We start from the raw sequence: 18,708 nt of genomic DNA on the forward strand, positions 1-18,708 counted from the left end.
TTCAGGTATTATTCAGAGTAGCATAAGCCTGATAAGTGATGTTTCAAAGGGAAAGGAATTTTTTATTTTTTTTTATTATTTTTTTTTCTATAAGGTTAAGTGCTCATTGCATCTGAAAGGCAACGCATAACTCAGCGCCCAGCGCCGCGCATTCCACGTCCTGTGTGAAAGTATGTAGCAATTAGAGGGTGCAGAAAGTGTTGTAAATGCCTTGTATACACGTACAGATCATTTGTAACAGGTAACAGTTTTCATGATTACAATTAATAATGCATGAATAAATAATTTACAACACTTTCTGCATCCCCTAATCTAAAGTGTAAACTTTATCACTTGTAAATGTTACACATCATTCGTAGATAACATTCATAGCTTGTATGAGTGTAAGTGGTCATCTACAAATGATGTGTAAAACATTTACAAGTGATGAATAGTTCACACTTTAGATTAGGGGATGCAGAAAGTGTTGTAAATTATTTATGCATTTACACATCATCTATAACATACAAAAAATGTAACATCATATATTAAACATTTATGAAACGCAAAGTCATGTTTTGTAAAGGATTAGTTAATCAATTGTAAATGACTTATAACTGAATAAAACATTCATACAATAATTAACATATCACTTATTAATCATTTATGAACACAGTCATGTTTCGTAAATGATTAGTTCATCAATAACTAACCACTTATAAATGACTTACAACTGAACGTTATTATAAAGTCCAAAAGAGGACATCAAACGTCCAAAAAGTCTATGGTATAGGATCCAGTCTAAAAAAAAGGCTACACGGTCATATTGGTAAGATGGTTGCTGTGATTTTTAAGGCTGCACTAACATTTACAAACTATTGACTTTCAACATATTTAATATTACTTTGAATTATATACTTACTGAAAAGCAAGGTCTTTGTTGTCATCCTATTGAAGGACTTTTTGTTATTAACCCCCTTCCAGTTAATTTGATGAGACACCTCATCTGTGAAGATCCTGCCCAGGATGTTCCAGGTCACCCTCTTCACATCCTGGCCTCCAATGGTGGCCAAAGAAGAAATCTAAAAGGCAAAGACATCTTTTTTAAATAGACAGCAAGGTAAACATTTCTAAGCTCAAGTTGAATTTAAAGGTGCATTTAAAATATTTGTGTTCCTTTTGAAAGCGTCCAGAAATGTAGAAAAAGATAGAAAACTATCTACTTTTCTCTACTTTTCTACTTTTTTCTCTAAAGAAAAGAAAAAAAATTCTTCTAAATTATGTTTTATTAAAGTTCGGGAGGAGCACGTTCAGATAATTAACACAGGTGGAGAGGTGTATAGATTCAGCAGTCTCACCTCAATCCATTGCCAGTTTAGCAGCATCCCTCTGTCACCCCTTCTCCACACTTATAGTCCTAACTACTTACATACGGAGGGAGTACTCTGTGTTTGGGCCGAACTCTGAGCTCGGAGCCCTCCCCCCGGACAGCACACCATATACACATTAAACTTTACCCCCTCTAATTGTATGTAAGTGTGAACTCGTGAAACATGTACTTGGATCACACCCTCATGGACCTGTGTCACCTTTAAACACATTAGCCGCGTTTCCACTGTCGGGCCAGGGTCGAGCCAGGCTAGTGCGTGCCAGGGCCAGTCGCGTTTCCACTGTCACTTCCGGGGCTTGATCGGGGCTTACTCGGGGCCAACGGCCAGGATTTCTGGCCTGCCGAATACCTTGGTCCAAAGCGGGCTAGAGGAGTGGTTACGAACAGAGGCGGAGTTTACCTGAGTCTGGAGACAGCAGCGCCGGATGATTCTGTCAGCATTAAAGACTTTTAATTTAATAATTTAACTCACATTCATGTTTGAATGGCTTCTGTTTGTGATCCGATGTGGATTCTGATAACCGTATAAGGTAGAAATATTTATACGCGATTCAAAAATCTATGCACGCTAACCATTACCATAGTAAACATGGTAAATACGCTTGAAGATACACATAGTAAAAAAACATAGTGAACGATTGAAGAAATCAGACAAATCATAAAGGCTATCACAATCATGTTTTTAATTCTGTCTGTCAGTAGCCATACGTCTCGTCTCTTTATACTGGACTATCATAAAATAATGCAACTTTTTCTCTGACTGAAAATATCTGTAGCCTTCTGGGAGTCGAGAGAGTGCTAAAGCTCCTCAGGTCGTATTTTTGGTGGCATATGCCTATTTGTAGAAATGATCATTCTTTCTAAATGTGATGTAAATATGTCCTGTAAATAAAAAGAAACAGACGCAACTAGGGATGGCGAAAACTAAAAAAAAAAATTTTTTTAACCGACTACCGACAACTTTGATCGGTTAACGTTGATACGGTCAACCATCGGTTAAACGGTCATCGGTTAACATCCCTAGACGCAACTAAATAAGTAATTGTAGACTACCCTTTTTCTTTTATGAAATAGGCCTAATGGTAATTTATTTCTGTGTGACTAATGTGCAATTTGAAATAAATTAATTCATTATGATCAATGTATCACTTTTTATTGTAAACCTGTGGTGAAACATTGATGCTTGGGTTTTAAATATTCAAGTAAACAACAAAAACATGTGTTTTAGTGACGCGCTGTGGAGCTTCTGGCCCGTTAGCCCGGCACGACCCGTTTAAAGCCCTGGCCCGACAGTGGAGACGCGGCTAATGTCAAACCAGCGAGATTGTCGCTCACAGACAGAATCTTACCACTGCTTCAATAGAATATTTGCAATAATCATGGACAATCAATAAACCTAATGGCACCATTCATATTAAATAAGAAAACTCACCACTCTCTGTCGAGCTGGGCCATTTGATGGTTCTTTTAGAAAGGTTTCAAATGCCTCCACTGCCTCCAATTGTTCCAGGGGAAACTGGATATTTTCAGGCATCTCGACATCTGGCCCCGGGGTGCTGTTCAGCCTGCTGGTGAGGTAGTTCACCTTTGCCACAAGCTGGTCCTGTTGTTGTTTGATTGTTTCCAGCAGGCTAAGGATGTGGACCTCAGCCGCTGTTGACAAACATGAAATATAGCTAAAATGTAGTGTATTAAAATATATCATGTTTCAGTGTTTATCCTCATTACTCATAATACTGACATTAGTTAATGACAAAAGTTATTGTCAAAGTTTGAAGAAAATATGTGATGGCTGTGGGAGTTTTTTCCAAAATCTTTGGCACAGAATGACCCTCTAGTATTTGTCAGTTATTGCTCACCAGAACAGGGAATGGTATCAGCCATTCTTCCCCCTCGCCATGTTGGTCTATATGTCAGGCTTGGACAGGCTTCCTCTGTTGGCCGCATGTTGAGGGCTGGTGCGGGGGGTGGAGGGAGTTGTGGAGGGACTGCCGTTCCTGATCCATAGTGAGGTGAGCGGTGTGTGAGAGGGGGACATTTTTTATTAAATGGTAGTAATCTGTTAACCATGACTGAAAATACACATGGGGCCTTTCTATTCACTAATATTTCAGAAATCAGTCCCTACCTTGAGTAACTCTGCGCATGTTAAATGCGGGTGCAAGGTGTTGAGGTGGTGAAGGGTTTTGCTGTCCTGCCCCATTGTCAGGTGCTAAGGGAGAGAAATTGGTATTAAATGGCTGGGCTGCAAGGCTGCAAGCTACAGGGCCAAACAATGGCAAACAAAAAATCTCTGGTCATGCTGAACATGAATTTATGTTTCAACATTTTGGTATTCTACCTATTTCAACCCCATGAATGGATTGACATTGAAAATATGAGATGGTAATGCAGATTTAATCTATTAATTTGAAACAGAGTGACCATTGCTGTGTTAATATTGATGGGGCCACTGTATTCAATATTATTTCAGAGAACAGTGTTTACCTAGAAAGTTTTCTCCAGGTTGAGTATTTACTCTGCTGCCTGGCACTCGGCGAGATGGTGGAGCTGAAGGAATGGATACAAGGAGAGGGGAATATCTTTAGCACTAAGAATGTTAACCATATCTCTAATATTAATATTATGATATGTTATTTCAATGTTAAGAGATTATTCCTTACTCTGCCAGTGCAATTGGCTTGAGGCTTCAGCTGATACACCAGGCATCCTCAGAGATGCAAAGTCATAATTTTCTTCCTCACTCTCATCAGAGTCCCCAAAACGATGGCTGTTAAAAAAATTGCCAAATATACAGTACATAGTACAAGCATCTCTGGTCTATTTTTGAATGCTACGGGAAATAACCTTCCTATTACTGTAGAAACAGAACAAAAACAAAACAGAACAGAACACACTTACACTGGCTTCCTGAATCTTTTTTCCGGCAGCTCCCCCTCCTGCTCTGCATCAGACTGTAGCTCAGAGGTGTTGCAGCCGGTCTGATACTGATTCATTAGCCTAATGGCGTCTTTGTAGTTGTCTAAAATTTAATATGTTAAAATGAACATGAGTTTCAAATTAGCTGTAGAGCTGCACAGAGTACTATTATTATTGATGATGATGATGATGATGATTATAATAATAATTATTATTATCATCTTTATTTAACCAGGTTGGTCTCATTGAGAACACAAAATATCTCTTACAAAAGAGACCTGACCAAGAATTCCATCAGTAGATATAAATGGAATATTTTAAACAATGCAAGGCAAAGACAATGTCATGGGCATTTTCAGAACATAGAAATAATACGTTATTTCAAGCAGAAGGAAAACAACCATGTAATTATTTTTAAACAAGAGTTTTATGAATTGGCTTACCACAAGTTCTGACGACCTTTACGTCATATTTTGGCCAGTTTGGCTCATGCTTCTCATTGTTAGCGGCTGCCCTTTTCACCCGTTCAGTGCTCTTAAAGCTGGGCCAGTACACCATCCCATCATCATACCAGTCAATTGGAACAACAGCAATGTCCTTGCTCGCTTGGAACTCAATTAGGTGAAAAGGCATCCTTAATGTAGAAAGAAAGAAAAGGGGTAGTTATTAATCATCAAAAAGGAATAGCATGACTAAAGCATGCACAAGTGTACAGTGTATACAAATAAGATGGTAAGATAGCCTGAAAGTTAACTAGAATGGTGCCCCAGGGTGGGAAGAAGTATAAGGAAGGAAAATGTACAGGTCATAATAGTTAGGTAGAACTTCAGCACAACTGTAAAGTAGGGTACTATTGCAATTTTTTTGGCAGAATGTGTTGGGGTGTTGTTTCATAATCAAAAAAAAAAAAAAAAAATCATTGCATAATGCTAATAATTTAGTGGACTATGTACAGTCCATTGTATTGAGAAAGGTGGGACATGTATCAAATTGCATGTTAAATTCAGCATAAAATATCATTTCCCCTGGCATTTTACAGGATAATATGTCATCTCATATTTTGAAAATGTGAAATTATGGGTGTAGTCAGTGTATGGAAAAATACCAACTTTGTGAAATACTTACAGCAAATATTCATCCAGACAGAGTAATGGGAGTCATAGTCAGTAGTCAACTATATTATTAGAGTTTTTAACTTGAACTGATTGTTTAAACTGATTGATTGAACTGATTTGTGTTTTTTATTTTTTTTTATTTTTTAGTGGAGGAGGGGTATGGCCACGAAACCATCCCTGTATGGCAAGGCTACACATTTCTGTTGCAGCGCTGACACTTCAACCGACTTCAGCTCGTCAGATGCATCATTTACGACAAATATGTTCATTCTGTCGGAGTTGAAGGGATATGTATAGAATGGAGACTGCCGGGAAAATTCTGTGTAAATAGCGTACACACCATTATCATTTTGGATAATGTTAACATGTTGTCCCCTGTTGTTATTTGATGGTCCACCTTTCACCTCGCATTTCCCCATATTGCGCATTAACTCCCATGCCAACAACAATTGGGCCCACAAAATGCTCCCTTTTCAGTGTAATGTCTGCATCAGCATCCAATTTGGTAGCTGTAACTTCCGAAAGGCGCCGAATGAGTTGAGCTAAAGGGAACTCAGGTTTTCTAATGAGTTTTTTTTATTTTTGTTCTCAAATGGGAATGCTGAAAAATAATCCAGACAGCCATGCCTCTTCACCTCGTCTGCCAGGTGGACCAGACAGTGGACATTGTACACAATCTGGTCTGTCCCATACAGCTCACCAAAATGGTTTACAAAAGATTTTAGCATTTGTCCAGCATAGTCAGCAAGGTTGAGATGTTCAGGGCTTATCAAAATAGATATAGCAGTTGACAGGAGCATGAAATTGTGGTACATGTTCCGGTCCAGGAATCCTGCCAGCACCACAGGGCCAGTGTACAGTAAGAACTGTCAGAATTCAGTCGCCTTCCAACGGTCCAACTCCCTAAGCAACCGTGGTCTCCTGGCAAACTCAATTGGCACGTAGGGCCTCATTGACTGGAGTTTGCCTGACATCCTGTCTACTATTATTGCCGGCAGTCTTACTGTTAACGGACACAGAGCCGATCCTGACCTCCCTGGGGCCCTAAGCAAAATTCTGTTTAGGGGCCCTCATACCTGACCCGTGAGCCATGAACCATTTGCCATTGCCACACAGTCACACCTGATACCCCAGTGTTCCCACTACAATCCCTCCTTAAACTAGTTGTAGTGAAAATGTAATTCCTGATATCAGAAGACATTGTTACAAGTAAAAAGTTCATTCTTAATATCAAGAATTCACATTTTAAATAGTACAAATTTAATTATTGATATCAAAAATGCATAATTATCCTGTGAATGAATAAAAGCTAAAATGGCGCCATAGCATGTCACTGTGTTTTAAATGATAAAAGTAATTCTTGATACTCTTGATTCTTGATGGTTATTATTTACTGAGGGATGTGCATCCATATTGACCAGAATCTCCAGCCAATCAACATTTTAAATTCAATGGAGCCTATCAATAGTCAATGTCAATACATTGCTTTCCATATTGCATTAGGGCAGAGTTGTAACTAAACCTTGACTGAGCGACTAGATAATCATCGTTTTGTTTTAAAACTATAATGAGGAGTGCCATCACGCCCGTATTGTACTGGTCCCGACTCACAACAGATGTTTCTGCTGGAAAGTGCGCGTTTCATTTCATGCACGTTCATATGATCGCATGTTAACGCGCGACGCGGTTATCTTTTCCAAGCTGCAGTTTATAAACAAACACCGTTGTCCTTTGTCGTTTATTAAACATAATAAATCAACTCACATCAACTTAACTTTAGCCTACTGTTCTTTGCTGACATCAAACTTTGAGAGGAGAGTCACAAGTCTACCTGATAACTGTTCCTGCAATGAACTCTTATGGTGTTTTTTTCTCTCTCTTTTCGTGACCAGAAGGATAGTTCCGCTTCATTTTCTCATCGATATTGTAAACATTGATTGACGCGCTTTGACGCGAGGGGGAGGCGGGGCCTTGAGTAATTTGCGGGGCCCTACGCACTTTGCGTTGTGTGCGTATAGGGCTGATCGGCTCTGACGGACCCCGGAGCCAGGTCTGGAGCAGTTTTCTTACAATGCCCAAACACACTAGATGCATATAATCCAAGGGAAACTGCGATACCATGCCAACCTTCACATTTTTAAATGGATGTGGCCCCTCGTGGTGGTGTAGTTCATCAACCTTCATATTGAATGAGATGTCAGTTCTCTGGGGGTGCTCTAATCCAGGGAACGTCATACGCCGGTTCTGGTATTGCCCTGGGTGTAGGCACTTATCGCACCCATGGTAAGCATTATGGGCCTTTGTTTTTTTTACAAAGGCCCGTGCAGGGGTATCACAGATTACCGTGTGAAGCTTCATTTTAAGGTTCTTATCTCCAATGCAAAACCCAGCCTCTAGCTCCTGTAGTTCATTGACAAAATCAGATAGGAACTCTGTGGCCGAACTAGGTTTTTTTGGTCCACAGTACGCCCCAATGACAACAGGTTCCTTCATGGGGACGGTAACCAGTAAGCCAAGGATGGGCCACAGCTGTACAGTGGAACTTTTAAATAAAGGTAGACCATCTATATTAATCTGCAGCCACAATGTCATGCCCTCTGTCAGTGTTTTGGCATATTTGCTTATAGTGGCCTTCAAGGAGGAAAGGATGCCAAAGTGATGGTAGTTCCCCCCAGCCTTCTCCTGAATAGCATAATGTGTTTTTGTCTTGAGAAGGGTCCTACCATCCTTTGGCAGATTGGGATGGGTTATATGGAGTATACTCAACAGTGCAGTCAGCGCAACATGGGAAATGCCAAAACTCACTGCCCAGTTGGCAATGTTATCGGAAAGTGATGTTTGGTCATCATCATTTTCAGAATTCGAATCTGATGTCCCATCCCCATCACAATACACATCATCAAAATCTGCCTCCAATTCCATGTCCTCTTCAGTCAACACTTGCACCTCTGGCATTGCATGTGCAGCTGTGCATGTGCAGCTGTTCTCAGAAAGAACTCTGTCATCTGCCCCTATTCCTGTCATGTCCATATCAGTCATGTCAGTCATGTCTGTCCTAATATGATTAAGCCTTTTTTGAACGTCTACACGTGTCCTTCGCCTTACGAGACAGGCACAGTCTTTCTATTCATTTTTGTTCTAAAAGAGAAATTTCAAGAAAGACAGGTTGCCGGGTTTTTTTTCAAGAAAGACAGGTTGCAATCAGGTGTGTAAAATTGATCATTGTTTCTAATGTTGTATTTAAATAAATACATTGTTGAATTGCTGTGTTTTCTGTTTCATTGCTACAAACTACACAAGAACAGAGAAATAGAGCAACATTAAAATTTGGGATGCACTTCTTGATTCGGCCCCCATGAATAGGTCTAGATTTACATTGAAAATTAATGCTAAAGCTAAAACAGAACACACACACACAGTCTCTTAATATGATATTAAATAATTATCTGAAACAACATTAACTTGGGGAGGTGGTTGAAAATATAGAAAAAACTGTAGAAAAACAACAACTTGCATCACAATAGGTGTAATTGTGATTGTCAAAACATTTGGTAACTAAGAATTTTACACAATTTTCACGATTTCAATTCAATTATTGGGATTTGATTCAATATTGACTCTTTGGATAAATATTAGGTAGGCTACAGTAGATAAGCCTAAATGTTAATTTTTCTCAAGAAAAAATATATCTCACATAATGCTGTAAACATACAGAGAGCCCTGTCAGCTGGTATTATTAAAGGTTAAAAATTAACAAATTAAATTAAATATAATTTGGTTTTCATTATAATAACAATTATGACAAGTAAAAATATAATACAAATGTAATATAGTGCACATATTTAGCAAAATACTCCTCTCTATAGCTATTTTTTCTAGTCAACTAACGTGTTGGTCATTAAATGGCTTTCCTGAGGTAAATGTAACGTTCTGTGACATAATTGTTCACCTGCAGTTTTATTTACCTCTTTACGTGGTTGAAAAACACTAATTGAGTGATATTATGTATGAGGCATATATACCTTTCGGTAAGTTGTACTGTATCTTTAAATAAAAAGTAACAGATGATCGGTTTACTTGAACTGAGGCGCTACAGCGATCGGTCACGTCACATTTACAAGCACCAAAATGGTATTTATTGTCTGAATTTCGTAATAAAATGGACAGAACATGAGTGCTGAGAATTGTTTTCATATCAAAAGTAACCTGCTCTGTCTAGTCCGTGTCCTCTTTGCTTCGCGATTTTTCTCTGCGTGAGAAAATGGATGTGTGGCGCGAGAGCATGTGTAAATGTAAATGAGTAAAAGTGTAAATTGCGTGAGTCTCACGCTGAATGCGTAGAGTTGACAGCCCTGCTTTTAGAAGGGGGATAAATCGTCGTCAGCGTTCCTCCTTCCGCCATGCTTCTTCGATTGTTTACATTAGACTAGAGTGCATGCATGCACACAGTGCTAATAACATGTGGGGATTGTTTACATCAGTGTGCGCACGTGATTCGCGCAGCATATACGCAGTGTTTGTTTAAGCGGTTGATGGAAAATAAGCTAATGCGCGTTCTATAAATATAAATTCTGATCTATTATTTTTCACGGTATTTTGAAGTGCCCGCGATAACAATATCGTGCATATTCATTACCGCTATCGCATTACCGAATACCGGCACATGTCTATGTTACTGTTAGTCTAACTGATTTTATTGTTCTCATTTGTAAGTCGCTTTGAATAAAAGCGTCTGCTATATGAATAAATGTAATTAATATAAAAGTCATTAGGTGTCCTTCCGCTGTTTATGAAAAGTCATAAAGTCGTAATTACACGACTCTGCAGAGCTGTCTGCTCTAACGTTACTGAACTCAAGCGAAATGTCATCCGCTCCCTCGAGCAACTAACAGTGACAAGACGTCGTCACTCGCGAAGTTATGGCAACCAAATAACAACAATATATTGTATATAATATATTATAATATATTTGCCTATAGGTGACAAACAGCGACGAAAGCCGTGACATGAAATCCGCACTCACGGGTCCCGTGAAATATGACAGCTAACGTACAGCTTATTGGAAAATAAATAGCATTGTGGACACTGAATTTGATTAATTTAACTTAACGTTACTGTTTATTAGACCCCAGACGACACAAGAAATGTTTATGTTCACAAGGTATGGTTTCAATGTAACTTAGACGGTATAATTAACATTAGCAGAAGCCCGCACTTTTGAGTTTGACGTTCAAATAGGCGGCATAGTTGTCTGAACCGACTCAAACAGTGATTAAAATGCCGTAACTTAATTTTCATTATATAAGAGGATGGCAGACACACACACGAGACCAAAATTGGCAAAATGCAAACTTAATAATGCACAGCTCTGCCTCGCTGCCTCGCTGCCTGCTGTGAGTGTGTTTGCTTCGGTGCTGTAAGCTCCGTCTTAGCCTCGTATTTCCTTGTTTTGAACCATCATTTACTACAATTTCTAGTTGTTTATACTACTACTATTTTATTTATTTATTTATTTATTTAGAAAAGGGACAGTGTACATTAATTAACATTCATAAATGTAAATGTACCCAAATTAGCCCGAAGGCTAGTTTTCATTGGTAGTCCCTTTGCCAGATGTTATTAGGCTCTAAACTAGAAAAAAGAGTTAAACATTACAACAATACACTACAACAATCATAAAACTAGAACTTGTAAGCACCTCCGTAAAATACAATTAAACATATTATACAAAAAAACAATACATATATAAATACATATACACAATAAAAAATATATATTTTTATGAGTTAAATATGACTGATTAGGTCTATTTATAAATAAAATGAATAATACGATTAATAATAATAATAATAATAATAAAGGAGAAGCATTAATGTTCACATTGTTGGTTATGAAGAAGCCATTTCTTAAGATTAAGCTTAAAAGAGTTAAATGATGAGCACTCTCTAATTGAGTGAGGTACAGTATTCCACTGATGTGAAGCTCTGTATGAGAAAACTGCTTGACCAAACGATGTTTTCCTACGTGGAATTATACAATCCGCTCTAATTGCACCTCTTGTAATTCTGTTTTCAATAGATTTAAATTTAATAAAATCAGCCAAAGGAGGAGGAGCCAAACCATGCATAATCTTATGAACTAAACAAACATTTTTAAAGTTGATTAGATTTTCCCAGTTAAACAAGTTATACTTATTTAAAATGTGACAATGATGAAAACTGAATTGTTTTTTATCTAAAATTTTAAGTGCTTGTTTATATAATGATTCTAATGGTTTTAGGACTATCAAATGTGTATTTGACCAGCTTGTCAAACAGTATGTGACATGAGAAAGAATCATAGAATGGAAATATATCTTTGCTGCCTCATTTGATAAACAGTTTCTAATAAACCTAAAATTAACCAAGTTAAATTTAATCTTGTTGCAAACTTTTTTTATGTGGGTTTTAAAACCAAGACAGGAGTCCAGATGTACCCCTAGATATTTACATTCTGAAACAACCTGTAATCGTTCTCCTGAAATAAAAATGTCCTGCTTTGTATCAGGCCTATGTCTTTTAGAAAAGAACATACAAACTGTTTTTGACACATTTAACTTCAGAAAACTCTGATTGAGCCAGGATGTAACTTTTACCATAACGTCTGTCAACTTTTTTGCAACCTCTTCTGCATTTTTACCATGTGTAAAAATGACTGTGTCGTCAGCATACATTATGACATTACATTGTTCACACTCCTTGGGTAAATCATTAATATACATGCTAAAAAGAATTGGGCCCAGTATGGACCCTTGTGGAACACCAGTTGATAGACCTAATAAATTAGATTTAAAATTATAAATTTTTACTAATTGAGAACGGGAAGAGAGGTAAGATTTGATTAAATTTACAAAATGTGTAGAAAAATTTAAATCATACAGTTTATGCAAAAGGTTATTATGGTTTAAAGTATCAAATGCTTTCTGTAAATCAAGAAATACAGCCCCTACCACTCCACCTTTATCCATTAATGCTTTTACCTTTTCTGTAAAGTAACATATTGCAGTTTCTGTTGAGTGATTTACCCTAAAACCAAATTGCATCGGATGTAACTGGAAAGAACTATTATTAAGATGATCAATAATTTGTTTGGCCACTAGTTTTTCAAAAACCTTTGATATTGTAGGTAGGACACTGATGGGCCTATAATTACAAGGTAAGCGAGTGTCCCCTCCCTTAAATATAGGAGCCACAACCGCTGGTTTCCAAGAACTAGGGAATATCCCTTGATCTAATGAACTATTAATGATATGTGTTAGAGGGTTAACTATTGAGGAACTAATTTGTTTCAGTAAAAGTGTGTCCATACCATAAATATCCTTAGCCCTTGAGGACCTCAGAGACATGACCACTCTTTCAACCTCTAACTTAGTAACTGGTCTTAATACTAAAGCTGTGTCACTTGCATTAATTGTTTGTAGATAAGGTTGTTGTACAGTAAAACTTTGGGCTATTTTATCCACTGACTCAACAAAATAGTGATTAAGGGCCTGTGCCACATCAATCGGGCTCTGTAGAAGTATATCATTAATCTTTAATTCAATTGTACTTGTTTTAATATTCTTTTGACCAGTCAGTTTTTTAACCTGTCTCCATATTATTTTTGAGTTACCATGTGCGTTTTCAATAATTGTGATAAAATAATCTGCCTTTGCTTTCCTTAAAGCTCTTACTACCTTATTTCTTAACATTACAAATTTATTTCTATCATGGACCATCTTTGATCTTGTCGCTAATTTTAAAGCATTATCCCGTTCTTTCATTAATTTTTTAATATTGTCGTTTACCCAGGGGAGGAACTGTTTCTTGTACTTGTATTTCATCTTGATTGAAAAATCACTAATTATAGATTGTAGCTTTTCTGTAAAGATCTGACTAGATATTTCTAAATCTATATTAGATGATACTAAATACAGCTTACCCAACATCGCTAGCTTCCGTTACTACTACAGCACAACACGCTAGTAATTCGCTAGCCTGTTAACGCGCCACCCGTGCGCTCAGCTATTTTTATTTATTTATTTTCTCTCGCGCGCTCGCGCCTTTGAGTTCATAAAAGCTCAGGTGAGTAAGAATCACTCAACAAACACGGTGAGTAATGTCTTGTCCTGTTATTATCATGCGTCGCGTCTGAATGCGTTGTTGTTTTTGGAGCTCTATCGATTTGATTTATAATTCTTGATTTTTCTCTCTGCCTCGCTGCCTGCTGTGAGTGTGTTTGCTTCGGTGCTGTAAGCTCCGTCTTAGCCTCGTATTTCCTTGTTTTGAACCATCATTTACTACAATTTCTAGTTGTTTATATTACTACTAAATACAGCTTACCCAACCCTGGCATCGCTAGCTTTCATTACTACTAGCACAACACGCTAGTAATTCGCTAGCCTGTTAACGCGCCACCCGTGCGCTCAGCTATTTTTATTTATTTATTTTCTCTCGCGCCTTTGAGTTCATAAAAGCTCAGGTGAGTAAGAAACACTCAACAAACACGGTGAGTAATGTCTTGTCCTGTTATTATCATGCGTTGCGTCTGAATGCGTTGTTGTTGTTTTTGGAGCTCTATCGATTTGATTTATAATTCTTGATTTTTCTCTTTAAACTCGCTTACAACGAACATTTTCTACTTTTCCTCACTGAGAAGCACTACTACTCAAACCTCATTGTTACTACGCGGACTGTTGAGCAGACGCGTCTCAAGCCTATTAGTGATCCAACGCTGCATACTCTTAAAGGTTACGTCCGTGGATCACGGCTGAACGCCTCTTCTCCACACTCACTTACAAACAAACAAACTTATAATATAAATTAGTATTAATATTGATAGCATCACTGGTAGCTTTGTTGCTACCTCACTGTCCATCTGTTAAAATGGCGAATATATCAGATGTAAGTAGTCTACCGTTTGGTGCAGGTGAGGACACATTTGAGCTGCACGCACTGCAGTCTGAGCTGGAAGCTGTTGAGAAACAGATCCACAACCTTTTATTGAGACAGGCCGAGCTGAGAGACCGGTGTTTGGCTCTTGAAACATCACGCGCCGATGCACACAAATCAGTGTTTAACGTTACTAACCCGCTGACTCCGACCGCGTCTACTCCGTGCGTTCCTCAGCATCGGTCGCGATCAGCCATGGTCTCGTTCACTCCGGCTCCAAACCGCTTCTCCCCTCTACGCGAAACAGAACGCGATGCTGTGATCATCGGCGATTCCATCGTTCGGCACGTACACGCTACGTTAGGTAAAAGTAAGGTGCAAAGTCACTGCTTTCCTGGTGCTCGTGTTTCTGAAATCGCTGCTCGCGTTCCCGAGATCCTGAACGGTGACGAGCGCGTCGGAACTGTGGTCCTGCACGCGGGAGTGAACGACATCAGGCTGCGCCAGACGGAGATTCTGAAGAAAGACTTCAGGAATCTAATCGATACGGTACGCAGCACATCGCCTGAAACAACGATCATTGTGTCAGGACCGCTTCCCACGTACCGACTAGGGCATGAAAAGTTCAGCAGATTATTTGCGCTAAATGAATGGTTAATGTCATGGTGCAATGAGCAGAAACTGCTCTTTGTAAATAATTGGAATCTGTTTTGGGAGCGTCCTAGGCTTTTCCGTGCTGATGGCTTACACCCAAGCAGATTCGGAGCGGATCTTCTGTCAGATAACATCTCCAAAATGTTAAATACCCTTTGACTAGTAACCAAAAGTCCAAATCATAGTCTCTGCTGCACCAATTCAACTGATATAAATACTAGTGTAGAACATTGCATAGAAACCGTGTCTATTCCTCGTTTAGTGAGATCAAATAATAAATCTAATGCAGGATCTAGGAAAAATCTAATTGTTATTAAAACAGAAAATGTTGCTATTAGTAAACAAAAACTATTTCTAAAGCTAGGTCTTCTAAACATTAGATCACTCACACCTAAGGCAGTTATTGTAAATGAAATAGTCACAGATAATAGCTTTGATGTACTTTGCCTTACTGAAACCTGGCTTAAACCAAATGATTATTTCGGTATTAATGAGTCTACTCCTCCTGGATACTGTTATAAGCATGAGCCCCATCTGATTGGTCGTGGCGGAGGTGTTGCAACCATTTATAGAGATATTCTAAATGTTACTCAGAAAACGGGTACTAAAAAGTAAAAAAAAAGTACTTGTACTAAATGTTACGCTCTTAGATGTTAGAAAAACATCCCTATTATCTCTAGCCTTGGCTACCGTATATAGACCGCCAGGGCCTTACGCTGATTTCCTAAAAGAGTTTGCAGATTTTCTCTCAGACCTATTAGTCAATGTCGATAAAGCATTAATTGTTGGAGATTTTAACATACACGTAGATAATCCAAATGATGCGTTAGGAGCTGCGTTTACAGATTTATTCAATTCATTTGGGGTCAAGCAAAACGTCACCGGACCAACACATTGTCTTAATCATACACTCGATTTAATTATATCACATGGAACCGATCCAACCGATATAGATATCATTCCACAAAGTGATGAAGTCACTGATCACTACATGGTAACTTGCATATTACGTACTGCTGTAATATGTCATGCGGCGTCGCGTTATCAACCAGGCAGAACAATCCTCCCATCCACCATAGATAATTTCTCAAATTGCTTATCGAATCTGTCTCAGCTGCTGCCTGAACCCAAACAAACAGATGAACTAGAAGAACTAACTAGCACTATGAGCACCATTCTCTCTAGAACATTGGATGTGGTTGCACCTATTAAATTAAAAAAGGTCAGAGAGAAAAATAAAGCACCATGGTATAACAATACTACGCATGTTTTAAAGAGAGAAACCCGTATTTTAGAGCGTAAATGGAAACAAACTAATTTAGAGGTCTTTAGAATCGCGTGGAAAGACAGTATGTCACGTTATAAAAAGGCCCTAAAAGCGGCCAGGGCTGAGCACCTCTGCAAACTAATAGAAAACAACCAAAACAATCCAAGGTTTTTATTTAACACCGTGGCTAGACTAACAAATAAACAGACCTCACCCGAACAAAATATCCCGTTACAGTTCAGTAGTAATGATTTCATGAACTTCTTCACTGAGAAAATAGAAAGCATCAGAACCACAATTGTAAACGTTCAATCTTCAATCGCGCCTTATAATTCAGCTTCAATTATCACCCCGAAAGAACAATTACAGTGCTTTACAACTATAGAACAAAAAGAGTTAAATAAACTTATCACTTCATCTAAAACAACAACATGTTTATTAGATCCTATACCAACTAAACTACTGAAAGAAGTGTTACCTGTAGTGGAAGACCCTCTCCTCAATATTATTAACTCGTCTTTATCTTTAGGTCATGTTCCAAGAACATTTCAACTGGCAGTTATAAAACCTCTCATTAAGAAACCACAAGTAGATCATAATAATCTAGCAAATTATAGACCCATTTCAAATCTTCCATTTATGTCTAAAATATTAGAAAAAGTGGTGTCCGCTCAACTGGGCTCTTTCTTGCAACAAAATGATATCTATGAAAAGTTTCAGTCTGGATTCAGACCGCATCATAGCACTGAAACTGCGCTCGTTAAAATCACAAATGATTTACTTTTAGCTTCTGACCAAGGCTGTATCTCAATACTAGTTTTACTTGATCTTAGTGCTGCGTTCGATACTATAGATCACACAATACTCTTAGATCGACTACAAAATTATACTGGTGTTCAAGGACAAGCACTAAGCTGGTTCAAATCATACCTATCTGACCGCTACCATTTTGTCTATTTAAATGGAGAAAAAGCGTTCATAACTCCAGTAAACTATGGAGTGCCGCAGGGATCTGTATTAGGCCCTCTGTTATTTTCAATATATATGATGCCACTTGGAAATATTATAAGGAAACATGGAATTAGTTTCCATTGTTATGCTGATGACACTCAAATATATATTTCATCACGGCCGGATGAAAACGCTAAATTTTCCAAATTGACAGAGTGTGTTAAAGATATACAAGATTGGATGACGCGTAATTTTCTTTTATTAAATCCAGACAAGACAGAGGTAATACTTATCGGTTCAAAAAACCGCCCACAAAACCTCGCACAATACAACTTTAACATCATAGGATGTCCTGTTACTTTATCCTCTACAGTAAAAGACCTGGGTGTTATACTCGATTGCAACCTGTCTTTTGAAGATCATATTTCATATGTTACAAAAACAGCCTTTTTCCACCTTAGAAACATTGCTAAGCTACGTAATATGCTATCAGTTTCTGATGCAGAAAAGTTAGTTCATGCATTCATGACCTCGAGACTAGATTACTGTAATGCTTTATTAGCTGGTTGTCCTGCATCCTCAATAAACAAGCTACAGTTAGTCCAAAATGCCGCCGCTAGAGTTCTTACGAGATCAAGAAAATATGATCATATAACACCGATTTTATCATCACTGCATTGGTTACCTATAAAGTTCCGTATTAATTACAAGGTATTGCTACTGACTTATAAAGCCCTAAACGGCTTAGCTCCAGTCTATTTAACGGATCTTCTATCGCCCTATAATCCATCGCGCTCTTTAAGATCACTAAATTCAAGGCTTTTGGTCATACCTAGGATATCCAGAACCACCAAAGGAGGGAGAGCATTTTCACATTTGGCTCCAAAACTCTGGAATAGTCTTCCTGATACTGTTCGTTGCTCAGACTCGCTCTCCCAGTTTAAAACTAGATTAAAGTCGCATCTCTTCAGCCAGGCATTCATATAATCCTACAGTACAAACTACAATCTAGCTCATAAATGCCAGAGGAGAACTGGCCCCCGACTGAGCCTGGGTTCTCCCAAGGTTTTTTTTTTCTCCATTAGGTCACCTGATGGAGTTTTAGGACACCACTAGGTCACTTGATGGAGTTTTTCGGTTCCTTGCCACTGTTGCCTTTGGCTTGCTCAGTTGGGGATATTTTGGGGATATTTAATTTAATTTTATCAATCAATAAATTCCTCTTGAAACAAACTTTGTTGTATTATTTTAATTTAATACTGTGAAGCTGCTTTGATACAATCTGTATTGTGAAAAGCGCTATACAAATAAACTTGACTTGACTTGACTTGACAACTAGCTAGAAGCTAGCGCTAAACCATTAAGTGAACATTCTAAAGTTGTCCTAATATCAAACAACGTCATTACAATCATTAGTATACAGTGATTTAAAAACCAATGTTTACTGTGAATGTCGCAATATATCAATAAATCAATATACTTACTCAAAAGAGGGTTCAACACAACCGTGATACAGCAAAAATC

The 18,708-nt window shown here is 38.1% G+C and overlaps 2 protein-coding genes and 1 long non-coding RNA gene across 3 annotated transcripts in view; 1 reads left to right on the plus strand and 2 right to left on the minus strand.

Annotated features, from left to right (window-relative positions):
* iqck (IQ motif containing K) overlaps positions 1-8,664 on the plus strand; it is a 178,420-nt gene extending 169,756 nt beyond the window's left edge. The window contains exons 11-12 of the transcript XR_014209451.1: positions 964-1,099; positions 5,551-8,664. The gene's annotated coding sequence lies outside the window, so the exon portion shown is untranslated. The remainder of the gene's footprint in view (positions 1-963; positions 1,100-5,550) is intronic.
* The window catches only part of LOC309508523, a 194,364-nt gene that overhangs the window by 49,239 nt on the left and 126,417 nt on the right, over positions 1-18,708 (minus strand). The window lies entirely within an intron of this gene.
* On the minus strand, positions 3,375-18,696 carry LOC309508476 (uncharacterized protein). The gene is made up of 6 exons (XM_082183122.1): positions 18,669-18,696; positions 4,732-4,922; positions 4,271-4,391; positions 4,033-4,139; positions 3,857-3,919; positions 3,375-3,581 (listed from the first exon to the last, which is right to left on the minus strand). Exons 2-6 carry the CDS (start codon positions 4,919-4,921, stop codon positions 3,487-3,489), a joined length of 576 nt encoding a protein of 191 aa, XP_082039248.1. The 5' UTR covers position 4,922; positions 18,669-18,696; the 3' UTR covers positions 3,375-3,486.

The sequence above is a fragment of the Leuciscus leuciscus genome (genome assembly GCF_965113295.1).
Source record: "Leuciscus leuciscus genome assembly, chromosome: 10".
NCBI lineage: Eukaryota > Metazoa > Chordata > Actinopteri > Cypriniformes > Leuciscidae > Leuciscus > Leuciscus leuciscus.